Below are 27,500 nucleotides of genomic sequence, written 5' to 3' on the forward strand. Positions count from 1 at the left end.
ACTATCACACTATCCCTCTTAGACCACACTATCACACTATCCCTCTTAGACCACACTATCACACTATCCCTCTTAGACCACACTATCACACTATCACACTATCCCTCTTAGACCACACTATCTCACTATCACACTATCCCTCTTAGACCACACTATCACACTATCCCTCTTAGACCACACTATCCCTCTTAGACCACACTATCACACTATCCCTCTTAGACCACACTATCACACTATCATACTATCCCTCTTAGACCACACTATCCCTCTTAGACCACACTATCACACTATCCCTCTTAGACCACACTATCACACTGTCACACTATCCCTCTTAGATCACACTATCACACTATCACACTATCCCACTATCCCTCTTAGACCACACTATCACACTATCCCTCTTAGACCACACTATCACACTATCCCTCTTAGACCACACTATCACACTATCACACTATCACACTATCCCTCTTAGACCACACTATCACACTATCCCTCTTAGACCACACTATCCCTCTTAGACCACACTATCACACTATCCCTCTTAGACCACACTATCCCTCTTAGACCACACTATCACACTATCCCTCTTAGACCACACTATCACACTATTCCACTATCACACTATCCCTCTTAGACCACACTATCACACTATTCCACTATCACACTATCCCTCTTAGACCACACTATCCCTCTTAGACCACACTATCACTCTTAGACCACACTATCACTCTTAGACCACACTATCTCACCATCCCACTATCACACTATCACACTGTCTCACCATCTCACTATCCCACTATCCCTCTTAGACCACACTATCACACTATCCCTCTTAGACCACACTATCTCACTATCACACTATCCCTCGTAGACCACACTACCACACTATCTCACTATCCCTCTTAGATATCATCCTGTCCTCCAAATACACATCTGTCTTCAATCAGGATCTCAGAGATCATTGCCTCATTGCCTGTGTGCGTACTGGGTCCGCGGTCAAATGACCAGCCCTCATCACTTTCAAACGATCCCTAAAACACTTCAGCGAGCAGGCCTTTCTAATCGACCTGGCCTGGGTATCCTGGAAGGATATTGACCTCATCCCGTCAGTAGAGGATGCCTGGTTAGTCTTTAAAAGTGCCTTCCTCACCATCTTATATAAGCATGCCCCATTCAAAAAATGTAGAACCAGGAACAGATATAGCCTTTGGTTCTCTCCAGAGCTGACTGCCCTTAACCAGCACAAAAACATCCTGTGGCATTCTGCATTAGCATCGAACTGCCCCCGCGATATGCAACTTTTCAGGGAAGTTAGGAACCAATATACACAGGAAGTTAGGAAAGCAAAGGCTACCTTTTTCAAACAGAAATGTGCATCCTGTAGCACAAACTCCAAAAGTTCTGGGACACTGTAAAGTCCATGGAGAATAAGAGCACCTCCTCCCAGCTGCCCACTGCACTGAGGCTAGGAAACACTGTCACCACTGATAAATCCACTATAATTGATCATTTCAAAAAGCATTTTTCGGGTCAACTGCCCGGCACCCTCCACAGCAACCCACCAAAGCCCCCACCATTTCTCCTTCACCCAAATCCAGATAGCTGATGTTCTGAAAGAGCTGCAAAATCTGGACTCCTACAAATCAGCCGGGCTAGACAATCTGGACCCTCTCTTTCTAAAATAATCTGTCAAAATTGTTGCAACCCCTATTACTAACCTGTTAAACCTCTCTTGTGTATTGTCTGAGATTCCCATAGATTGGAAAGCTGCCATGGTCATCCCCCTCTTCAAAGGGGGAGACACTCTAGACCCAAACTGCTACAGACCTATATCTATCCTACCCTGCCTTTCTAAGGTCTTTGAAAAACAGCAGAGGTGTATTTGGAGGGCAAGTTAGTTAGGATGATATCTATGAGGGTGCCCGTGTTTACGGATTTGGGGTTGTACCTGGTAGGTTCATTGATAATTTGTGTGAGATTGAGGGCATCATGCTTAGATTGTAGGATGGCTGGGTGTTAAGCATGTCCCAGTTTAGGTCACCTAGCAGCACAAGCTCTGAAGATAGATGGGGGGCAATCAGTTCACATATGGTGTCCAGGGCACAGCTGGGGGAAAAGGGTGGTCTATAGTAAGCGGCAACGGTGAGAGACTTGTTTCTGGAAAGGTGGATTTTTAAAAGTAGAAGCTTGAATTGTTTGGGTACAGACCTGGATAGTTTGACAGAACTCTGCAGGCTATCTCTGCAGTAGATTGCGACACCGCCCCCTTTGGCAGTTCTATCTTGTCGGAAAATGTTATAGTTAGGGATGGAAATTTTAGGGTTTTTGGTGGTTTTCCTAAACCAGGATTCAGACACGGCTAGGACATCCAGGTTTGTGGCGTGTGCTAAAGCAGTGAATAAAACAAACTTAGGGAGTAGGCTTCTAATGTTAACATGCATGAAAACAAGGCTTTTACGGTTACAGAAGTCAACAAATGAGAGCACCTGGGGAGTAGGAGTGGAGCTAGGCACTGCAGGACCAGGATTCATCTCCACATCACCAGAGGAACAGAGGAGGGGTAGGATAAGGGTACGGCTAAAGGCTATAAGAACTGGCTATCTAGTACGTTCGGAACAGAGAGTAAAAGGAGCAGGTTTTTGGGCGCGGTAGAATAGATTCAAGGCATAATACAGACAAAGGTATGGTAGGATGTGAGTACATTGGAGGTAAACCTAGGCATTGAGTAATGATGAGAGAGATATTGTCTCTAGAGACGTTTAAACCAGGTGATGTCACCGTATATGTGGGAGTTGGAACTAAAATGGTGTGTTTAAGGCATATTGAGCAGGGCTAGAGGCTCTACAGTGAAATAAGACAGTCATCACTAACCAGGACAGTAATGGACAAGGCATATTGATAATAGGGAGAGGCATGCGTAGCCGAGTGATCATAGGGGTCCAGTGAGTGGTTGGGCTGACTGGAGACCATGGCATGTGAGTAAGACATTTAAATGTGTTAACCCTCGCAAGGCTGTCGGCCCAGACGGCATCCCTAGCCACGTCCTCAGAGCATGCACAGACCAGCTGGCTGGTGTGTCTACGGACATATTCAATCTCTCCCTATCCCAGCCTGCTGTCCACTAAATGCTTCAAGATGTCCACCATTGTTCCTGTATCCAAGAAAGCAAAGGTAACTGAAAGAAATAACTGTCGCCCCGTAGCACTCACTTGTGTCATCATGAAGTTCTTTGAGAGACTAGTCAAGGATCATAAATACCTTACCTGTCACGCTAGACCCACTTCAATTTGCTTACTACCCCAATAGTCCCACTGCACACTGCCCTATTCCATCTAGACAAGAGGAATACATATGTAAGAATGCCTTTCATTGACTACAGCTCAGCATTCAACACCATAGTACCCTCCAAGCTCATCATTAAGCTTGAGGCCCTGGGACTGAACCCCGCCCTGTGACACTGGGTCTTGGACTTCCTGACGGGCCGCCCCCAGGTGGCGAAGGTAGGAAACAACACCTCCACTTCGCTGATCCTCAACAAGGGTGCTACAGTGCCTCTTCAACCTCAGGAGGCTGAAGAAATTTGACTTGTCACCTAAAACACTCATACTTTTACAGATGCACAATCAAAAGCATCCTGTCGGCCTGTATCACCGCTTGGTATGGCAACTGCACCACCCACACGAAAGGCTCTCCAGATGGTGGTGCACATCACCGGGGGCAAACTACCTGCCCTCCAGGACACCTACACCACCCGATGTCACAAGAAGGCCAAAAGTGATCATCAAGGACAACAACCACCCGAGCCACTGTCTGTTCACCCTGCTATCATCCAGAAGGCGATGTCAGTACAGTTGCATCAAAGCTGGGACCGGAAGACTGAAAAACAGCTTCTATCTCAAGGCCATCAGACTGTTAAATAGCCATCCCTAGCATATAGAGGCTGCTGCCTACATACATAGACTTGTATTACTCATCTCATATGTTTATACTGTATCCTATACTATTCTACTGTATCTTAGTCTATGCTGCTCTGACAATGCTCATCCATATATTTATATATTCTTAATTCCATTCCTTTACTAGATTTGTGTGTATTGGGTATATGTTGTGTATATGTATATGTGTGTACTGGGTATATGTTGTGTATGTGTATATGTGTGTACTGGGTATATGTATATGTGTGTACTGGGTGTGTACTGGGTATATGTATATGTGTGTACTGGGTATATGTTGTGTATATGTATATGTGTGTACTGGTTATATGTTGTGTATATGTGTGTACTGGGTATATGTTGTGTATATGTGTGTATTGGTGTCACGCCCTGACCAGGTGAACTCTGCTATTTTGGTCAGGGTGTGGCATTTCTATGCTTTATTTTCTATGTTTTGGTTATAGCCTTTCTTTGTGTTTTATTTCTATGTTGGGCTCGGGGGTGATTTCCCAATCAGACAGCTGTCGCTTGTGAAGTCTGATTGGGAATCACATTTAAGTTCCTTTTCCCCCACGATGTTTGTGGGTTGTTGTCTCTTTGTTTGAGCAAGTAACGTATCGGTATTTTTCTTGAATTTTGTGTACATGTTTAATTCCATGGTGTTGAATAAACATGTGTTCGCTCCCAGCTGCGTTTTGGTCCGCTTCCTCGTCACCAGGCGACGAACGTTACAGAACAACCCACCGAACCAGGACCAAGCAGCGGGAGGAAAAGGAGCGCGAGAGATGGGCTCGCGAGGGGAAGGAGTTCTGGACCTGGGAGGAGATCATGTCGGGGAAAGGACCCTGGCGGAAGGATTCCCAGGTCGAGGAGGTAAAGCCAGCCGGTAGACGGAGTCGCAGGCGGCGGTCGAGGAGGCCCGGAAAACACCCCCAAGAATTTTTTTTGGGGGGGCTAATGGGGTGGTCCGGAAGGGCAGAGGAGGAGCCCAGACCACTGCTCTCATGGGGGATGACGGCGGAGGAAGAGAAGGAGATGAGGCGTTTGATTGAGGACCTGCAGAGGGAAGATCTGGAGGAGGAGCCATGGTATGCGGAGTTGCGCGCTGTGTCGCCAGTGCGCCCGCACAGCCCGGTGCGTCCGGTGGACATGCCCAGCACATGCCGTGCTAGGATGGGCATCCAGCCAGGACAAGTGGCTAAACCGGCTCCACGCTTCAGTTCACCAGTGCGTGTTCACAGTCCTGTCTGGCCCGTTCCTGCTCCCCGCACCAAGCCCACGGTGCGTGTCCACAGTCCTGCCCGGCCCATCCCTGCTCCCCGCACCAAGCCATGGTATGCAGAGTTGCGCGCTGTGTCGCCAGTGCGCCCGCACAGCCCAGTGCGTCCGGTGGACATGCCCAGCACATGCCGTGCTAAGATGGGCATCCAGCCAGGACGAGTGGCTAAACCGGCTCCACGCTTCAGGTCACCAGTACGTGTTCACAGTCCTGTCTGGCCCGTCCCTGCTCCCCGCACCAGGTTAGTGGTGCGTGTCCCCAGTCCTGTCCAGCCCGTCCCTGCTCCACGCACCAAGTCAGTGGTGCGTGTCCCCAGTCCTGTCCGGCCCGTCCCTGCTCCCCGCACCAAGTCAGTGGTGCGTGTCCCCAGTCCTGTCCGGCCCGTCCCTGCTCCCCGCACCAGGTTAGTGGTGCGTGTCCCCAGTCCTGTCCGGCCCGTCCCTGCTCCCCGCACCAGGTTAGTGGTGCGTGTCCCCAGTCCTGTCCGGCCCGTCCCTGCTCCCCGCACCAGGTTAGTGGTGCGTGTCCCCAGTCCTGTCCGGCCCGTCCCTGCTCCCCACACCAGGTTAGTGGTGCGTGTCCCCAGTCCTGTCCGGCCCGTCCCTGCTCCCCGCACCAGGTTAGTGGTGCGTGTCCCCAGTCCTGTCCGGCCCGTCCCTGCTCCCCGCACCAGGTTAGTGGTGCGTGTCCCCAGTCCTGTCCGGCCCGTTCCTGCTCCCCGCACCAGGTTAGTGGTGCGTGTCCCCAGTCCTGTCCGGCCCATCCCTGTTCCCCGCACCAAGCCCACGGTGCGTGTCCACAGTCCTGTCCGGCCCGTCCCTGTTCCCCGCACCAAGCCCACGGTGCGTGTCCACAGTCCTGTCCGGCCCGTCCCTGTTCCCCGCACCAAGCCCACGGTGTGTGTCCACAGTCCTGTCCGGCCCGTTCCTGTTCCCCGCACCAAGCCCACGGTGCGTGTCCACAGTCCGGCACGGCCCGTGTCTGGTCCACCGGTGCCCAATCCTGTTCCGGTCGACGGCTCCGCTCCGGAGCCTGAGCATGCCGCTCCACAGTGGTCCAGTCCGGGCCAGAGGGTTAGGGCTAGGGTGGAGGCAGGGGGAGAAACACGCCCGGGGCCAGAGCCTCCACCGAGCGTGAGGCGCCCACCCGGGTTCCCCCCCTAATAGACTTTAGGTTGGTGCGCCGGGAGTACGCACCGTTGGAGGGGGGGTACTGTCACGCCCTGACCAGGTGAACTCTGCTATTTTGGTCAGGGTGTGGCATTTCTATGCTTTATTTTCTATGTTTTGGTTATAGCCTTTCTTTGTGTTTTATTTCTATGTTGGGCTCGGGGGTGATTTCCCAATCAGACAGCTGTCGCTTGTGAAGTCTGATTGGGAATTACATTTAAGTTCCTTTTCCCCCACGATGTTTGTGGGTTGTTGTCTCTTTGTTTGAGCAAGTAACGTATCGGTATTTTTCTTGAATTTTGTGTACATGTTTAATTCCATGGTGTTGAATAAACATGTGTTCGCTCCCAGCTGCGTTTTGGTCCGCTTCCTCGTCACCAGGCGACGAACGTTACAATTGGGTATATGTATATGTGTGTACTGGGTATATGTATATGTGTGTACTGGGTATATGTATATGTGTGTACTGGGTATATGTTGTGTATATGTGTGTACTGGGTATATGTTGTGTATATGTGTGTACTGGGTATATGTTGTGTATATGTGTATATTGGGTATATGTTGTGTATATGTATATGTGTGTACTGGGTATATGTTGTGTATGTGTATATGTGTGTACTGGGTATATGTATATGTGTGTACTGGGTATATGTTGTGTATATGTGTGCATTGGGTATATGTTGTGTATATGTATGTATTGGGTATATGTTGTGTATATGTATATGTGTGTATTGGGTATATGTTGTGTATATGTGTGTATTGGGTATATGTTGTGTATATGTGTGTATTGGGTATATGTTGTGTATATATATATGTGTGTACTGGGTATATGTTGTGTATATGTATATGTGTGTATTGGGTATATGTTGTGTATATGTATATGTGTGTATTGGGTATATGTTGTGTATATGTGTGTATTGGGTATATGTTGTGTATATGTGTGTATTGGGTATATGTTGTGTATTGGGTATATGTTGTGTGTATTGGGTATATGTTGTGTATATGTGTGTATTGGGTATATGTATATGTGTGTACTGGGTATATGTATATGTGTGTACTCGGTATATGTTGTGTATATGTGTGTACTGGGTATATGTATATGTGTGTACTGGGTATATGTATATGTGTGTACTGGGTATATGTTGTGTATATGTGTGTACTGGGTATATGTTGTGTATATGTGTGTATTGAGTATATGTTGTGTATATGTGTGTATTGGGTATATGTTGTGTATATGTATATGTGTGTACTGGGTATATGTTGTGTATATGTATATGCGTGTACTGGGTATATGTTGTGTATGTGTGTACTGGGTATATGTATATGTGTGTACTGGGTATATGTTGTGTATATGTGTGTATTGGGTATATGTTGTGTATATGTATGTATTGGGTATATGTATATGTGTGTACTGGGTATATGTTGTGTATATGTATATGTGTGTACTGGGTATATGTATATGTGTTTATTGAGTATATGTTGTGTATATGTGTGTACTGGGTATATGTTGTGTATATGTATATATTGGGTATATGTTGTGTATATGTGTGTGTTGGGTATATGTTGTGTATATGTGTATACTGGGTATATGTATATGTGTGTACTGGGTATATGTTGTGTATATGTGTGTATTGGGTATATGTTGTGTATATGTATATGTGTGTACTGGGTATATGTTGTGTATATGTGTGTACTGGGTATATGTTGTGTATATGTGTGTATTGGGTATATGTATATGTGTGTACTGGGTATATGTATATGTGTGTATTGGGTATGTGTATATGTGTGTACTGGGTATATGTTGTGTATATGTGTATACTAGGTATATGTTGTGTATATGTGTGTATTGGGTATGTGTATATGTGTGTACTGGGTATATGTTGTGTATATGTGTATACTAGGTATATGTTGTGTATATGTGCATACTGGGTATTTGTTGTGTATATGTGTGTATTGGGTATATGTTGTGTATATGCATATGTGTGTATTGGGTATATGTATATGTGTGTACTGGGTATGTGTATATGTGTGTACTGGGTATATGTTGTGTATGATTGCCCTGTCAGAGCTAAAACATTACGCAGTTAGATCTGATTCATCTCTAGAGAAACTGTGCAATGCGCTCACAGAAAGAAAGAAAAACACTAAGGAATTCAAATAATTACAACGTTTTCTGCGAATCGCTCAGCACTAACACACCCAAATACAGAGACACACCGCATCAGCGTACCTATAGCGAGTTGAGCTAGGGTGCAGTTCATCCGGTCAGCCAGAGGGTGGAGCTCTTTGATCTTGGCCAGCTGTTTCTGTCCCTCCTCACTGAATATTCGATCCTTCATCCACACATAGCCCTGCAAACACACACACGCACACGTGCACACGCACACGCACACACGCACATAGTTTGTATAACTGCACTTATTGATGTCTGGTAATGGGTAGCCATATTGGTGTTGTCTCAGAGAATGGATGAATTCTATTGCAGGTTTATTTCTATGAAACCTCTAGCGGTAATAATACAGTCTCCAGCTCCCTTTATTCTCTCTCTCTCGGAGGACCTGAGCCCAAGGACCATGCCTCAGGACTACCTGGCATGATGACTCCTTGCTGTCCCCAGTCCACCTGGTCGTGCTGCTGCTCCAGTTTCAACTGTTCTGCCTGCGGCTATGGAACCCTGTCCTGTTCACCGGACGTGCTACCTGTCCCAGACCTGCTGTTTTCAACTCTCTAGAGACAGCAGGAGCGGTAGAGATACTCTCAATGATCGACTATGAAAAGCCAACTGACATTTACTCCTGAGGTGCTGACTTGTTGCACCCTCGACAACCACTGTGATTATTATTATTTGACCCTGCTGGTCATCTATGAACGTTTGAACATCTTGGCCGTGTTCTGTTATGATCTCCACCCGGCACAGCCAGAAGAGGACTGGCCACCCCTCAGAGCCTGGTTCCTCTCCACCCGGCACAGCCAGAAGAGGACTGGCCACCCCTCAGAGCCTGGTTCCTCTCCACCCGGCACAGCCAGAAGAGGACTGGCCACCCCTCATAGCCTGGTTCCTCTCTAGGTTTCTTCCTAGGTTCTGGCCTTTCTAGGGAGTTTTTCCTAGCCACCGTGCTTCTACACCTGCATTGCTTGCTGTTTGGGGTTTTAGGCTGGGTTTCTGTACAGCACTTTGCGACATCAGCCGATGTAAGAAGGGCTTTATAAATAAATTTGACTGATTGATTGATCTGTTCCAGAAATCTTAAAATACCTTAAAAACATATTTGTAAAAAATAAGAAATTGTGTGTGTGTTGGTACGTGCGCGGTTGTGTGTGTGTGTGTTGGTACGTGCGCGGTTGTGTGTGTGTGTGTGTACCTTCATGGCAGCTCTAGAGTCTTCAGGAACTCCGTCGTTGTATTTTCCAGATATCAGACCTCCAGCTAGAGGGGACCACGTCATCACTCCTACACCTGGGAACAGATAGTTACTAAAGGCTCTATTCAATCTGTAACCCTGATATCAGACCTCCAGCTAGAGGAGACCACGTCATCACTCCTACACCTGGGAACAGATAGTTACTAAAGGCTCTATTCAATCTGTAACCCTGATATCAGACCTCCAGCTAGAGGGGACCACGTCATCACTCCTACACCTGGGAACAGATAGTTACTAAAGGCTCTATTCAATCTGTAACCCTGATATCAGACCCCCAGCTAGAGGAGACCACGTCATCACTCCTACACCTGGGAACAGATAGTTACTAAAGGCTCTATTCAATCTGTATTTCCCAGATATCAGACCTCCAGCTAGAGGAGACCACGTCATCACTCCTACACCTGGGAACAGATAGTTACTAAAGGCTCTATTCAATCTGTATTTTCCAGATATCAGACCTCCAGCTAGAGGTGACCACGTCATCGCTCCTACACCTGGGATTAAGGCTGCAATGTGTAACTTTTTGGGTGACCTGGCCAAATCCACATATAAATGTGAGTTATAGATCTGTCATTCTCATTGAAAGGAATTCTAAGAAGCGGTTGATATGTTCTATGTTTGCTATTTCTATGCTGAAATGTCATTTTTGCCTCCTTTCATTTTGGTTTTTCTACACCAGCTTCAAACTGTTGAAAATACAATATTTTTGGATATTGAAACTGTATTTCACAGCGGTTTAGATGGTACAATAATTCACTACACCAGTGGTTCCCAAACTTTTTATAGTCCCGTACCCATTTCAACCTCCAGCTGTACCCCCTCTAGCACCAGGGTCAGCGTACCCCTTCAACCATTCAACCTCCAGCTGTACCCCCTCTAGCACCAGGGTCAGTGCACTCTCAAATGTTGTTTTTTGCCATCATTGTAAGCCTGCCACACACACACTATACAATACATTTATTAAACATAAGAATGAGTGTGAGTTTTTGTCACAACCCGGCTCATGGGAAGTGACAAAGAGCTCTTATAGGACCAGGGCACAAATAATAATATAATAAATCAATAATTTTGCTCTTTATTTAGCCATCTTACATATAAAACCTTATTTGTTCATCGAAAATTGTGAATAACTCACCACAGGTTAATGTGAAGGGTGTGTTTGAAAGGATGCACATAACTCTGCAATGTTGGGTTGTATTGGAGATTCTCAGTCTTAAATCATTTTCCACACAGTCTGTGCCTGTATTTAGTTTTCTCGTCTAGTGAGGGCCGAGAATCCACTCTCAACACATACAGTGAGGGAAAAAAGTATTTGAACCCCTGCTGATTTTGTACGTTTGCCCACTGACAAAGAAATGATCAATTCTGCAAGTAGAGGATCACTAGTTTGAACCCAGTGGGGGACAGGGACAGTAGAGGATCACTAGTTTGAACCCAGTGGGGGACAGGGACAGTAGAGGATCACTAGTTTGAGCCCAGTGGGGGACAGGGACAGTAGAGGGTCACTAGTTTGAACCCAGTGGGGGACAGGGACAGTAGAGGATCACTAGTTTGAACCCAGTGGGGGACAGGGACAGTAGAGGATCACTAGTTTGAACCCAGTGGGGGACAGGGACAGTAGAGGATCACTAGTTTGAACCCAGTGGGGGACAGGGACAGTAGAGGATCACTAGTTTGAACCCAGTGGGGGACAGGGACAGTAGAGGATCACTAGTTTGAGCCCAGTGGGGGACAGGGACAGTAGAGGATCATTAGTTTGAACCCAGTGGGGGACAGTAGAGGATCACTAGTTTGAACCCAGTGGGGGACAGGGACAGTAGAGGATCACTAGTTTGAGGCGGAAGACATACTGTTATTGAATTAGCACTACGCACCTGATTGAAATCATCAACACTTGATGATAAGTGGATCACTTGATTCGGCTGTATAGTGCTCAGGCAACAACAAACAATGGGTACCCCGTTTGGTTCCCAGGACTAGGATTAATAAATGCTGTTGTATCGAGACTAATCCCAATCCCCACCTCACCTCGCCCTGCCTACTGTATGTAGACAAGATCCAAGTCTGAACACATTGACTATAATTCAATGAATGTTTGTTACCTGTATGTGTTTTCTTTCTTTGCCAACCTCAAGCATGTAAATTAGATATGAGAGCATTGTTTGTTTGTTTGTTTTCATTTCTGTGTTGCTATAGATTGTAAACAAGTAATTGTGACACTATTTAAGTTTTTCAGGTGATCACAGTGACAGTCTATCAACTAGTTCTCGAATGCAATTAGTTTATTCAGGTGTGTTAGCTGGGGAAGAAGTGTGTCACAAATCAGTGCCCAGAGATCTGGAGTACCACAATGAGGATGACCCAATCAGGGCCCAGAGATCTGGAGTACCACAATGAGGATGACCCAATCAGGCCCCAGAGATCTGGAATACCACGATGAGGATGACCCAATAACCAATCAGTGCCCAGAGATCTGGAGTACCACGATGAGGATGACCCAATCAGTGCCCAGAGATCTGGAGTACCACGATGAGGATGACCCAATCAGGCCCCAGAGACCTGGAATACCACGATGAGGATGACCCAATCAGGCCCCAGAGATCTGGAATACCACGATGAGGATGACCCAATCACCAATCAGTGCCCAGAGATCTGGAGTACCACGGTGAGGATGACCCAATCAGGCCCCAGAGATCTGGAATAGCACGATGAGGATGACCCAATCAGGCCCCAGAGATCTGGAATACCACGATGAGGATGACCTAATCACCAATCAGTGCCCAGATATCTGGAGTACCACGATGAGGATGACCCAATCAGGCCCCAGAGATCTGGAGTACCACAATGAGGATGACCCAATCAGGGCCCAGAGATCTGGAATACCACGATGAGGATGACCTAATCACCAATCAGTGCCCAGAGATCTGGAGTACCACGATGAGGATGACCCAATCAGGCCCCAGTGATTTGGAGTACCACGATGAGGATGACCCAATCAGGGCCCAGAGAACATTTTTACATTTTAGTCATTTAGCAGACGCTCTTACCCAGAGCGACTTACAGTAGTGAATGCATACATTTCATACATTTTTTTCCCGGTACTGGTCCCCCGTGGGAATCGAACCCACAACCCTGGCGTTGCAAACACCATGCTCTACCAACTGAGCCACACGGGACCACGATGAGGATGACCCAATCAGGGCCCAGAGATCTGGAGTACCACGATGAGGATGACCCAATCAGGCCCCAGAGATCTGGAGTACCACGGTGAGGATGACCCAATCAGGCCCCAGAGATCTGGAGTACCACGATGAGGATGACCCAATCAGGCCCCAGAGATCTGGAATAGCACGATGAGGATGACCCAATCAGGCCCCAGAGATCTGGAATACCACGATGAGGATGACCTAATCACCAATCAGTGCCCAGAGATCTGAAGTACCACGGTGAGGATGACCAGAAGAAGATGGAATCCACAGTACGATCTGATACAGGGCTCTCTTGGAGAGTTAACCTAGAAAATGGTTTCTCCATCCCTAATCTAGTGCACCTGGTTCTAATAACTAGAAGGTTGACAAGCTACAGGAGGATAAACTCTCCAGGAGATCTGAACCTCCACCTAGTCCACCACCCTTTTCTCCTGTAACCTCTCTCCCTCTACTATAGCAGTCTGGACCTCCACCTAGTCCACCACCCTTTTCTCCTGTAACCTCTCTCCCTCTACTATAGCAGTCTGAACCTCCACCTAGTCCACCACCCTTTTCTCCTGTAACCTCTCTCCCTCTACTATAGCAGTCTGAACCTCCACCTAGTCCACCACCCTTTTCTCCTGTAACCTCTCTCCCTCTACTATAGCAGTCTGGACCTCCACCTAGTCCACCACCCTTTTCTCCTGTAACCTCTCTCCCTCTACTATAGCAGTCTGAACCTCCACCTAGTCCACCACCCTTTTCTCCTGTAACCTCTCTCCCTCTACTGTAGCAGTCTGAACCTCCACCTAGTCCACCACCCTTTTCTCCTGTAACCTCTCTCCCTCTACTGTAGCAGTCTGAACCTCCACCTAGTCCACCACCCTTTTCTCCTGTAACCTCTCTCCCTCTACTGTAGCAGTCTGGACCTCCACCTAGTCCACCACCCTTTTCTCCTGTAACCTCTCTCCCTCTACTATAGCAGTCTGAACCTCCACCTAGTCCACCACCCTTTTCTCCTGTAACCTCTCTCCCTCTACTATAGCAGTCTGAACCTCCACCTAGTCCACCACCCTTTTCTCCTGTAACCTCTCTCCCTCTACTATAGCAGTCTGGACCTCCACCTAGTCCACCACCCTTTTCTCCTGTAACCTCTCTCCCTCTACTATAGCAGTCTGAACCTCCACCTAGTCCACCACCCTTTTCTCCTGTAACCTCTCTCCCTCTACTATAGCAGTCTGAACCTCCACCTAGTCCACCACCCTTTTCTCCTGTAACCTCTCTCCCTCTACTATAGCAGTCTGAACCTCCACCTAGTCCACCACCCTTTTCTCCTGTAACCTCTCTCCCTCTACTATAGCAGTCAACCTCCACCTAGTCCACCACCCTTTTCTCCTGTAACCTCTCTCCCTCTACTATAGCAGTCTGAACCTCCACCTAGTCCACCACCCTTTTCTCCTGTAACCTCTCTCCCTCTACTATAGCAGTCTGAACCTCCACCTAGTCCACCACCCTTTTCTCCTGTAACCTCTCTCCCTCTACTATAGCAGTCTGAACCTCCACCTAGTCCACCACCCTTTTCTCCTGTAACCTCTCTCCCTCTACTATAGCAGTCAACCTCCACCTAGTCCACCACCCTTTTCTCCTGTAACCTCTCTCCCTCTACTATAGCAGTCTGGACCTCCACCTAGTCCACCACCCTTTTCTCCTGTAACCTCTCTCCCTCTACTGTAGCCGAATTATCTGTCTTTCATATTCTTATTTGTTTTTGCTAAAGAGATCCACTGGTGTGTGTGTGTGTGTGCATGCGTGCGTGCGTGAGTGTGTGTACCTTACCTATCTTGTGGTATAGTTCAGGTAGCTGGACCTCCACCTTGTCTCTGTGGTAGTAGTGGTATTCTGCCTGCTCGCACACTGGAGGGATGAGGTTGAACTGTCGTGCTACTGAGTATGCCTCCTACACACACACACACACACACACACACACACACACACACACACACACACACACAGTGAGAAAGTGACACAGAAAAGCTAGAAAGGAAGGAACGGAATGCTACATAGACTTCTAAACTGAAAATGAGAAGTATCACACGTCAAATCATGATGTCTGGTTTAAGGTTAGGGGTTAGGGGTTAGGGGTTGGGGTTAGGGTTGGGGTTAGGGTTGGGGTTAGGGGTTAGGGGTTAGGGTTAGGGGTTAGGGTTGGGGTTAGGGGTTAGGGTTAGGGGTTAGGGTTAGGGGTTGGGGTTAGGGGTTGGGGTTGGGGTTAGGGGTTGGGGTTAGGGGTTGGGGTTAGGGTTAGGGGTTAGGGTTAGGGGTTAGGGTTAGGGTTAGGGGTTAGGGTTAGGGGTTAGGGGTTGGGGTTAGGGTTAGGGGTTGGGGTTGGGGTTAGGGGTTTGGGGTTGGGGTTGGGGTTAGGGTTGGGGGTTAGGGTTAGGGGTTGGGGGTTAGGGTTAGGGTTAGGGTTAGGGGTTGGGGGTTAGGGTTAGGGGTTAGGGGTTGGGGTTGGGGTTAGGGTTGGGGGTTAGGGTTAGGGGTTAGGGTTTGGGGTTAGGGGTTAGGGGTTGGGGTTGGGGTTAGGGGTTAGGGTTTAAGGTTAGGGGTTAGGGGTTTGGGGTTAGGGTTTAAGGTTAGGGGTTAGGGTTAGGGGTTAGGAGTTAGGGGTTAGGGTTAGGGGTTAGGAGTTCGGAGTTAGAGGTTAGGAGTTAGGGGTTAGGAGTTAGGGGTTAGGGTTAGGGTTTAAGGTTAGGGGTTAGGGTTAGGGGTTGGGGTTAGGGGTTAGGGGTTGGGGTTAGGAGTTAGGGTTAGGAGTTAGGGGTTAGGAGTTAGGGGTTAGGGTTAGGGTTTAAGGTTAGGGGTTAGGGGTTGGGGTTAGGGGTTAGGGGTTAGGGTTAGGGGTTGGAGTTGGGGTTAGGTGTTAGGGTTGGAGTTAGGGGTTAGGGTTAGGGTTAGGGTTAGGGGTTAGGGGTTGGGGTTAGGGGTTAGGGTTTGGGGGTTGGGGTTAGGGTTAGGAGTTAGGGGTTAGGGTTAGGGGTTAGGAGTTAGGGTTAGGAGTTAGGAGTTAGGGGTTAGGGTTAGGGTTAGGGGTTAGGGTTAGGGGTTGGGGTTTGGGGTTAGGGTTAGGGGTTAGGGGTTGGGGTTAGGGGTTAGGGGTTGGGGTTAGGGTTAGGGGTTAGGGTTAAGGGTTAGGGGTTGGGGTTAGGGTTAGGGGTTAGGGTTAGGAGTTAGGTGTTAGGGGTTAGGAGTTAGGGTTAGGGGTTAGGGTTTAAGGTTAGGGGTTAGGAGTTAGGGGTTAGGGTTTAAGGTTAGGGGTTGGGGTTAGGGGTTCGGAGTTAGGGGTTAGGAGTTAGGGTTAGGGGTTAGGAGTTAGGGGTTAGGGGTTAGGGTTAGGGTTAGGGGTTGGGGTTAGGGGTTAGGGGTTGGGGTTAGGAGTTAGGGTTAGGAGTTAGGGGTTAGGAGTTAGGAGTTAGGGGTTAGGGTTAGGGTTTAAGGTTAGGGGTTAGGGGTTGGGGTTAGGGGTTAGGAGTTAGGGGTTAGGGTTAGGAGTTAGGGGTTAGGGGTTAGAGTTAGGGGTTAGGAGTTAGGGGTTAGGGGTTAGGGGTTAGGGTTAGGGGTTAGGGGTTGAGGTTAGGGTTAGGGGTTGGGGTTAGGGGTTAGGGTTAGGGGTTGGAGTTGGGGTTAGGGTTAGGAGTTAGGTGTTAGGGTTGGAGTTAGGGGTTAGGGTTAGGGGTTAGGGTTAGGAGTTAGGGGTTAGGGTTAGGGGTTAGAGTTAGGGGTTAGGAGTTAGGGGTTAGGGGTTAGGGTTAGGGGTTAGGGGTTGAGGTTAGGGTTAGGGGTAGGGGTTAGGGGTTAGGGTTAGGGGTTGGAGTTGGGGTTAGGGTTAGGAGTTAGGTGTTAGGGTTGGAGTTAGGGGTTAGGGTTAGGAGTTAGGGGTTAGGGTTAGGGGTTGGGGTTAGGGGTTAGGGTTTGGGGGTTGGGGTTAGGGTTAGGGGTTAGGGTTAGGGTTAGGGGTTAGGAGTTAGGAGTTAGGGGTTAGGAGTTAGGGGTTAGGGTTTAAGGTTAGGGGTTAGGAGTTAGGGGTTAGGAGTTAGGGGTTAGGGTTAGGGGTTAGGGTTAGGGGTTAGGGTTGGGGGTTTGGGGGTTGGGGTTAGGTTAGGGTTAGGTTAATGTTGGCATCAAACCGTGGGTTGGGTTAGGGTTAGGTTAGGGTTAGGGTTAGGGGTTAGGGGTTAGGGTTGGGTTAGGGTTAGGTTAGGGTTAGGGTTAGGTTAGGGTTAGGTTAGGGTTAGGGTTAGGGTTAGGTTGGCATCAATCCGTGGGTTGCACGGGCCTATTGCAACTTTCTGCCCTGTTTCTATATTGTACATCCAACCGGTCTGGAGAGGGTGGGATGACATGGGAGGCAGAGAGCTCTGGGGGGTCATCCATCACAGTTCAACAACAGGTCTGGAGAGGGTGGGATGACATGGGAGGTTCCCCACACTCCAGGCCCCTCTATACTCATTGGACTGGCTGGGAGGTTCCCCACGCTCCAGGCCCCTCTATACTCATTGGACTGGCTAGGAGGTTCCCCACACTCCAGGTCCCTCTGTACTCATTGGACTGGCCTGGAGGTTCCCCACACTCCAGGTCCCTCTTTACTCATTGGACTGGCTAGGAGGTTCCCTTTGCTCCAGGTCCCTCTGTACTCATTGGACTGGCTAGGAGGTTCCCTTTGCTCCAGGTCCCTCTGTACTCATTGGACTGGCTAGGAGGTTCCCCACGCTCCAGGGGTCTCTTTACTCATTGGACTGGCCTGGAGGTTCCCCACACTCCAGGTCCCTCTGTACTCATTGGACTGGCTAGGAGGTTCCCCACACTCCAGGTCCCTCTTTACTCATTGGACTGCCTAGGAGGTTCCCCACGCTCCAGGCCCCTCTGTACTCATTGGACTGGCCTGGAGGTTCCCCACACTCCAGGTCCCTCTGTACTCATTGGACTGGCCTGGAGGTTCCCCACACTCCAGGTCCCTCTGTACTCATTGGACTGGCTAGGAGGTTCCCCACGCTCCAGGCCCCTCTGTACTCATTGGACTGGCCTGGAGGTTCCCCACACTCCAGGTCCCTCTGTACTCATTGGACTGCCTAGGAGGTTCCCCACGCTCCAGGTGCCTCTTTACCTCTTTACTCATTGGACTGGCTAGGAGGTTCCCCACTCTCCATACAATACATGCATGTTTTGTTCAATCAAGTTCATATTTATATCAAAAACCAGCTTTTTACATTAGCATGTGACGTTCAGAACTAGCATACCCACCGAAACTTCCGGTGAATTTACTAAATTACTCACGATAAACGTTCACAAAAAACATAACAATTATTTTAAGAATTATAGATACAGAACTCCTTTATGCAATCGCGGTGTCCGATTTTAAAATAGCTTTTCGGTGAAAGCACATTTTGCAATATTCTGAGTAGATAGCCCGGCCATCATGGCTAGCTATTTTGACACCCACCAAGTTTGGCACTCACCAAACTCAGATTTACTATAAGAAAAATTGGATTAACCTTTGCTGTTCTTCGTCAGAATGCACTCCCAGGACTTCTACTTCAACACCCAATGTTGTTTTGGTTTCAAATAATCCATAGTTATATCCAAATAGCGGCGTTTTGTTCATGCGTTCAAGACACTATCCGAAGGGTGAAGCGCCGGCGCATTTCGTGACAAAAAATGGCAAAATATTCCATTACCGTACTTCGAAGCATGTCAAACGCTGTTTAAAATAAATTTTTATGCGATTTTTCTCGTAAAATAGTGATAATGTTCCGACCGGGAGACGTTGTTTTCATTCAAAGACTGAAAGAAGAAAATGGTGTCTTCACGTGCACCCGTGTCATTGTTCTCAGATCGACCACTATCCAAATCCCCTACTGTTTTCCGCCCAGGGACTGCAGAGTCATCATTCCCCGTTCTGGCGCCTTCTGAGAGCCTATGGGAGCCTTAGAAAATGTCACGTTACAGCAGAGATCCTCTGTTTTCCATAAAGAGGCTATAGAAGGCCAAGAAATGGTCAGAGAGGACACTTCCTGTATGGAATCTTCTCAGGTTTTGGCCTGCCATATGAGTTCTATTATACTCACAGACACCATTCAAACAGTTTTAGAAACTTTAGGGTGTTTTCTATCCAAACAAAATAATTATATGCATATTCTAGTTTCTGGGCAGGAGTAATAACCAGATTAAATCGGGTACGTTTTTTATCCGGCCGTGCAAATACTGCCCCCTATCCTAAACAGCTTAACTTCTTGTTAATCCAACCGCGTTGTCAGATTTCAAAAAGGCCTGTGACCTAAAAAAAATACAAAAATACGGATGAATTTTCCTCGGGTTTTCGCCTGCCATATCAGTTCTGTTATACTCACTGACATTATTTTAACAGTTGTAGAAACTTCAGAGTGTTTTTGGTCCAATGCTACCAAGTATATGCATATCCTGGCTTCTGGGCCTGAGTAACAGGCAGTTTACTTTGGGCACGTCAGTCATCCGAAATTCCGAACAATAACCAGTATGCTAATGAGGTTAAATCTTATAAGTTGAGACTTAAGACACCTATAAGTGTGTTTCTGATGATAACTATGCATGTTTGTCTGTCGGTTTGAAATATACTCTAGTTCCCAAGAGGTCTCTATCATTATGGCCTTGCATCATAAAAACTTCGGTATCAAGAAATTAAATCTAATGAGGTTGTAAATTGTACTCAGGGTTGCCTAGGTTACTTTCTAAATGTAATCCGTTACAGTTACTAGTTACCTGTCCAAAGTTGTAATCAATAACAGAACTTTTGGATTACCCAAACTCAGTAATCTGATTATATTCCGTTACTTTTAGATTACTTTCCTCTTAACGCGTTTGCCTTGTCCAGAACAACACGTTTTGACCTTGTCAGCATGGGCATTAGATTTAGCAACCTTTTGGCTACTTGCTCAACGCTCTAACCACTAGGCTACCTGCCGCCCCATTCCATGAGCGCAGAATTTATTTTTCAACTCGAATCAATGAGCCCAATCAGTCGTCCATGACAACACAATCATAAATAACAGAGTAGGGCTGGCTAATAAGTCCTTCGTTTTGGGGTTATTCTCAGGTGAAACAATTTGGCTAATCTATACTTCCATATTTCCAAGTCCTATTCTTGAAGATCAAGGGGTTTATTTGAATGACTGGAATGGCTGTAATTCTGATAGACTTTGGTTTGTAATGTAAATATATAATTTAATAGTATTATTATACGTAGTAGAAAGCGATGGGGTTTGAAGAAGCATACATAACCAACCCATAAAGTAAAATGTAACATCCATATATGGCCAGCTATGTAAACCTGTAATAGATGTCATTCAATTGCTAACATACATTTTTGTCTTCTTCTAATGCCTCTTAAAATGAATAAATCCTCTTTGGGCTAGCCGTCCGGTTAGCGGGACAACTTCCGATGAAACTGAAGGGCACGCAATTCAAATAAATAATCTGAAAAATGATGGATATTAAACATTTAGGTACATACAAGTGTAATATATCAGTTTAAAGCTTAAATTCTTGTTAATCTAACTGCACTGTCCGATTTACAGTAGGCTTTATAGCGAAAGCAAACCATGCGATTGTTTGAGGACGGCACCCCACATCAACATATTTTTCCACCGGCACAGGCTTCATAAAATTTGTCATCCAAAGGGTCCCCGCTATAACATGTAGTGTCATTTCTTTTAGATAAAATCATTCTTTATATCCCAAAAAGTCATTTTAGTTGGCACCATCGATTTGAGTAATCCACTCATTCAACATGCAGAGAAAGGATTCCAAAAATCTACACCTAAACTTTGTTTCAACAAGTCAAAATATGTTTATATTTATTCCTTAGGTACCCTAAAATGTAATTAAACTATAATATTTCATACGGAAAGAAGTATGTTCAATAGGAAAGCAATATTAGCAGGTGCGCGTCAGCTTCATCGCACACGCTAACATGGATTTTCAAACTGGTGTCTTCATACTAAAACTCGTATTTCTTATTCGTTATACAAGTTACAAGCCTGAAACCTTGAACAAAGACTGTTGACACCTAGTAGAAGCCATAGGAATTGCAATCTGGGAGCTGGAATATGCCCCTAAGCTTTCCACTGTAAGAGCATGGGCTTTCAACAAACAAAACAATTCCGGTTGGTTTTTCTTTGGATTATTTCCTACCATATCTATTGTGTTATAGTCTCATACATTATTTGAACGTTTCTACAAACTTCAGAGTGTTTTCTATCCAATGCTTCCAATTATATGCATATCCTGGCTTCTGGGCCTGAGCAACAGGCAGTTTACTTTAGGCATGTCCGTCAGGCGGAAATTCAGAAAAAAGGACCCTATCCCTAACACGATTTATAATGTATACATTATTAAACAGCTATCAAGATATCATCAACAAAATGGTAAACAATAGGCCGAAAGCAAATGCAGCATATGGAATTAATTTTTCACATGTAAATAGCACTTTTCAGCAGTGCTCAAAGCATGCCATTTTTTAAATGTAACCTTTATTTAACAGAAAAGTGTCAAAGTTGCTTTTCACAAACATCCTTTTAAAAGTAATCCTTGAAGAAATGATCTAGTTTTTCTAAAGTATCTGTAATCTGATTACAATATTTTAGCTGGTAAATTAACGGATAACAGTTACAGATGTACTGTAATCCCTCACATGTAATCTGTTACTCCCCAACCCTGGGTGTAGTGTAATCCCTCACATGTAATCTGTTACTCCCCAACCCTGGGTGTAGTGTAATCCCTCACATGTAATCTGTTACTCCCCAACCCTGGGTGTAGTGTAATCCCTCACATGTAATCTGTTACTCCCCAACCCTGGGTGTACTGTAATCCCTCACATGTAATCTGTTACTCCCCAACCCTGGGTGTAGTGTAATCCCTCACATGTAATCTGTTACTCCCCAACCCTGGGTGTACTGTAATCCCTCACATGTAATCTGTTACTCCCCAACCCTGGGTGTACTGTAATCCCTCACATGTAATCTGTTACTCCCCAACTCTGGGTGTAGTGTAATCCCTCACATGTAATCTGTTACTCTCCAACCCTGGGTGTACTGTAATCCCTCACATGTAATCTGTTACTCCCTAACCCTGGGTGTACTGTAATCCCTCACATGTAATCTGTTACTCCCCAACTCTGGGTGTAGTGTAATCCCTCACATGTAATCTGTTACTCCCTAGCCCTGGGTGTACTGTAATCCCTCACATATAATCTGTTACTCCCTAGCCCTGGGTGAAGTGTAATCGAGGGGTGATGTCCATCCAAAATATTTATTAAGTTTACAAACTGCCCCACCACATGGCACCAAACCCCAAAGATATCATAAAAGTAACGTGTATATACGGATGAAGGTTTTTGCGCTTGGGGAAAACAGTCTGCTCCTAGTCGGCCATGTAAATGTTGACGGACGCAGGAGCAAACTTCTTCCCCATTGCAGTACCTGAGATTTAAATACGTAGTGTTTAGAATCAAATTCAAAGTCATTTCGCGTTATTCCAAGTTTTAAGAGAGAAAGGATAGCCTCATCTGGTCTATTTGGATCCCTGTATTTTTGGAAAATGTCCCTAACTGCCTTAATAAGTCGGAGTTGAGTGTCGGTATTAGTGTATAGCGAGTCTACATCAATCGAGAATAACATTGCTCCAGAAGGGAACTCCATTTCTCTAAGTTTATTAACTAATGCATAGGTATCCTTTACATAGTTTGGCTGCGTCTGAGATCAGGGGTTCAGAAAGGAGTCAATATACTCTACAAGATTCACTCCCACGATCTGAAACAATGGGACGGGTTAAGGTTAAGGTTAAGGTTAGGGTTAAGGTTAAGGTTAGGGTTAGGGTTAGGGTTAGGGGTTAGCGTTAGGGTTAGGGTTAAGGTTAGGGTTAGGACTAAGGTCAGGTTAGGGTTAGGGTTAGGGTTAAGACTAAGGTCAGATTAGATGGTGAATGGATTAGGGGTTAAAGGTCATCCTCACCATGATCTCCATGGCGCTCCATCGTGACGTGCCCCAGTACATGGCCATGCCATGGTTGATCACAAACGTCATCGCCCTCACCACCTCTACAACACACACACACACACACACACACACACACACACACACACACACACACACACACACACACACACACACACACACACACACACACACACACACACACACACACACACACACACACACACACACAGGGTTAGACCTCACAACCTCCACAACACACAGGGTTAGACCTCACAACCTCTACAACACACACACACACACACACACACACACACACACACGGTTAGACCTCACATCCTCTACAACACACAGGGTTGGACCTCACATCCTCTACAACACACAGGGTTAGACCTCACATCCTCTACAACACACAGGGTTAGACCTCACAACCTCTACAACACACACAGGGTTAGACCTCACAACCTCTACAACACACACAGGGTTAGACCTCACAACGTCTACAACACACACAGGGTTAGACCTCACATCCTCTACAACACACAGGGTTAGACCTCACAACCTCTACAACACACACAGGGTTAGACCTCACAACCTCTACAACACACACAGGGTTAGACCTCACAACCTCTACAACACACACAGGGTTAGACCTCACAACCTCTACAACACACACAGGGTTAGACCTCACAACCTCTACAACACACACAGGGTTAGACCTCACAACCTCTACAACACACACAGGGTTAGACCTCGCAACCTCTACAACACACACAGGGTTAGACCTCGCAACCTCTACAACACACAGGGTTAGACCTCACAATCTCTACAACACACAGGGTTAGACCTCACAATCTCTACAACACACAGGGTTAGACCTCACATCCTCTACAACACACGGGGTTAGACCTCACAACCTCTACAACACACACAGGGTTAGACCTCACAACCTCTACAACACACAGGGTTAGACCTCACAGCCTCTACACACACACAGGGTTAGACCTCACAACCTCTACAACACACAGGGTTAGACCTCACAACCTCTACAACACACACAGGGTTAGACCTCACAACCTCTACAACACACAGGGTTAGACCTCACAACCTCTACAACACACAGGGTTAGACCTCACAACCTCTACAACACACACAGGGTTAGACCTCACAACCTCTACAACACACAGGGTTAGACCTCACAACCTCTACAACACACACAGGGTTAGACCTCACAACCTCTACAACACACAGGGTTAGACCTCACAACCTCTACAACACGCAGGGTTAGACCTCACAACCTCTACAACACACACAGGGTTAGACCTCACAACCTCTATAACAGGGAAGGGGTTAAACCAGATTTGATTGGATAGAGCCACCCAATCTAATCTCTACTGCCCTGTCAGTCTCGTCTCTAATGTATTATCAGCCTTGTCTCTACTGTCCTGTCAGTCTTGTCTCTACTGTCCTGTCAGTCTTGTCTCTACTGTCCTGTCAGTCTTGTCTCTACTGTCCTGTCAGTCTTGTCTCTACTGTCCTGTCAGTCTTGTGTGCTGGCAGTCTTGTCTCTACTGTCCTGGCAGTCTTGTCTCTACTGTCCAATAAAACCATAGTTGTGGTTATTACCCTCCATAGGTGAGTTGATGTCTGTGCGGTTAGCGAAGACGATGTCAACATACTCCAATTGCAGCCGAGACAGAGAATCCCTCAGACCTGGATCAAAGAGGTTACATCATCATGAATTAATTAATACGTCATTATTAAATCATCGTTCTAACATCACTATGAGACAGAGATTCCCTCAGACCTGGAACACAGTGATGACATCATAGCTATGACATCATCACTACGACATCATCACTGACAACACTGACATTATCACTGGATCATCACTGTGATATTTTCACTACATCATCACTATGACATCATCGCTATAACATTATCGCTATGATATCATCGCTACATCACTATGACATCATCACTATGACATCATCACTATGATATTTCCACTATGACATCATCACTACGACATCATCACTATGACATCATCACTATAACACCATCACTACATTATCGCTATGATATCATCGCTACATCACTATGACATCATCACTATGATATTTCCACTATGACATCATCACTACGACATCATCACTATGACATCATCACTATAACATCATCACTACATTATCGCTATGCCATGTTTCACACTACATCATCACTATGATATGTATCACTCCTTTCTCCCTCAAACCCTCTGCTCTTCTATGACCCTCAATCCCTCTCTTCTCCCTCTGCTCTCATTTGACCCTCAATCCCTCTCTTCTCCCTTTGCTCTTCTATGACCCTCAATCCCTCTGCTCTCCTTTGACCCTCATTCCCTCTCCTCTCCCTCTGCTCTCCTTTGACCCTCAATCCCTCTCTTTCTGCTTGGTCTCTCTTTCCTCTATGTTCTGAGCTGTCAGCTGATGATGTCACTTAGCTAGTGGACATAGCTCTGTGAGGAGGAAGTGATGTCATACCTTCAATGATGTGTTTCCGAGACAACCCTCTCTCCGTCTCCGCCCTTCACAGGAAGTAAGAGGAAGTTATGGCTTAGTGTTCAGTTAGACCTTATGGTCCAGACCTTATGGTCCAGACCTTATGGTCCAGACCTTATGGTCCAGACCTTACCAAAACAATTTGAGCTTCTACTTTTAAAAATCAGTCAGATGAGCTCGTGGCTCTCCATGCTGCTAGCTGTTCCATTGCTTCATTGTTTTGGGAAACTACATTTAAAAAAACACTCTTATCCAGAGCATATATTTTTGTTATGGTCCCATGTGGGAATTGAACCCACAACCCTGGCATTGCAAGCGCTATGCTCTACCAACTGAGCCACATGAAACAACCTCTAACTTCCTTCATACTGGACACAGAGACATACAAATGGTATCCACTAGTTCATCTGACTAGATAAAAGGCTTAATTTCCAAAATCCTGAACTATCCCTTTAAGGTTAAAAGACATTTCCAACAGCAACACAATAACTGATTTAAGAGACAGAGTCAAACTATTAAAACATCTGCTTTTAGGAGACACTTACTGTCCTCCCCAGTAGATCTTAGTGGTCACCACATAACTAGACCTCCTGATGGATAGAGAGAGAAAGAGAGGGGGAGAGAGAGAGGTGGGAGAGTGGGAAGAGGGGGAGAGAGAGAGAAAGTGGTGAGGGAGAGAGAGGAAGAGAGAGAGAGGGGAGAAAGAGTGGAGGGGGAGGGGGAGAGAGAGAAAGGGGTGAGGGAGAGAGGGGAGGAGAAAGAGAGAAAGGAAGAGAGAGAGAGAGAGGGGAGAGGGGGGAGAAAGAGTGGAGGGGGAGAGAAGAGGGATGGATGATTAAGGGGGGATGAGATGGAGTTGGAGGAGAGAGAGAGGGAGGGAGGGAGAGGGGGGAGAAAGAGTGGAGGGGGAGAGGGGGGAGAGAGGGAGGGAGAAGAAAGGTATTAGATTGAGCGAAGGAGGAGAGAGGGGGGAGAAAGAGTGGAGGGGGAGAGGGGGGAGAGAGGAGGAGGGGGGAGGGAGGAGAAAGGTATTAGATTGAGCGAAGGAGGAGAGAGACATTATTTCAGTATTATTGCTGAGCTGTCACCATCAGTATTATTGCTGAGCTGTCACCATCAGTATTATTGCTGAGCTGTCACCATCAGTATTATTGCTGAGCTGTCACCATCAGTATTATTGCTGAGCTGTCACCATCAGTATTATTGCTGAGCTGACAACCATCAGTATTATTGCTGAGCTGGACACCATCAGTAATTATTGCTGAGCTGACACCATCAGTATTATTGCTGAGCTGTCACCATCAGTATTATTGCTGAGCTGTCACCATCAGTATTATGCTGAGGCTGACACCATCATTATTATTGCTGAGCTGTCACCATCAGTATTATTGCTGAGCTGTCACCATCAGTATTATTGCTGAGCTGTCACCATCAGTATTATTGCTGAGCTGTCACCATCAGTATTATTGCTGAGCTGACACCATCAGTATTATTGCTGAGCTGACACCATCAGTATTATTGCTGAGCTGTCACCATCAGTATTATTGCTGAGCTGACACCATCATATTATTGCTGAGCTGACACCATCAGTATTATTGCTGAGCTGTCACCATCAGTATTATTGCTGAGCTGACACCATCAGTATTATTGCTGAGCTGACACCATCAGTATTATTGCTGAGCTGTCACCATCAGTATTATTGCTGAGCTGTCACCATCAGTATTATTACTGAGCTGACACCATCAGTATTATTGCTGAGCTGTCACCATCAGTATTATTGCTGAGCTGTCACCATCAGTATTATTGCTGAGCTGACACCATCAGTATTATTGCTGAGCTGTCACCATCAGTATTATTGCTGAGCTGTCACCATCAGTATTATTGCTGAGCTGACACCATCAGTATTATTGCTGAGCTGACACCATCAGTATTATTGCTGAGCTGT

The 27,500-nt window shown here is 46.5% G+C and overlaps 1 protein-coding gene across 1 annotated transcript in view; it reads right to left on the minus strand.

Annotated features, from left to right (window-relative positions):
* Positions 1–27,500, minus strand: part of LOC115197998 (voltage-gated potassium channel subunit beta-2-like) — a 52,795-nt gene that overhangs the window by 9,696 nt on the left and 15,599 nt on the right. Inside the window, exons 6-12 of the mRNA XM_029759650.1 lie at positions 26,101–26,145; positions 25,538–25,581; positions 24,642–24,728; positions 23,034–23,119; positions 14,830–14,950; positions 9,746–9,840; positions 8,614–8,734 (exon numbers count right to left, since the gene is read on the minus strand). Of these exons, the coding sequence (XP_029615510.1) occupies positions 8,614–8,734; positions 9,746–9,840; positions 14,830–14,950; positions 23,034–23,119; positions 24,642–24,728; positions 25,538–25,581; positions 26,101–26,145 (599 nt within the window). The remainder of the gene's footprint in view (positions 1–8,613; positions 8,735–9,745; positions 9,841–14,829; positions 14,951–23,033; positions 23,120–24,641; positions 24,729–25,537; positions 25,582–26,100; positions 26,146–27,500) is intronic.

The sequence above is a fragment of the Salmo trutta genome, chromosome 8, assembly GCF_901001165.1.
Source record: "Salmo trutta chromosome 8, fSalTru1.1, whole genome shotgun sequence".
NCBI lineage: Eukaryota > Metazoa > Chordata > Actinopteri > Salmoniformes > Salmonidae > Salmo > Salmo trutta.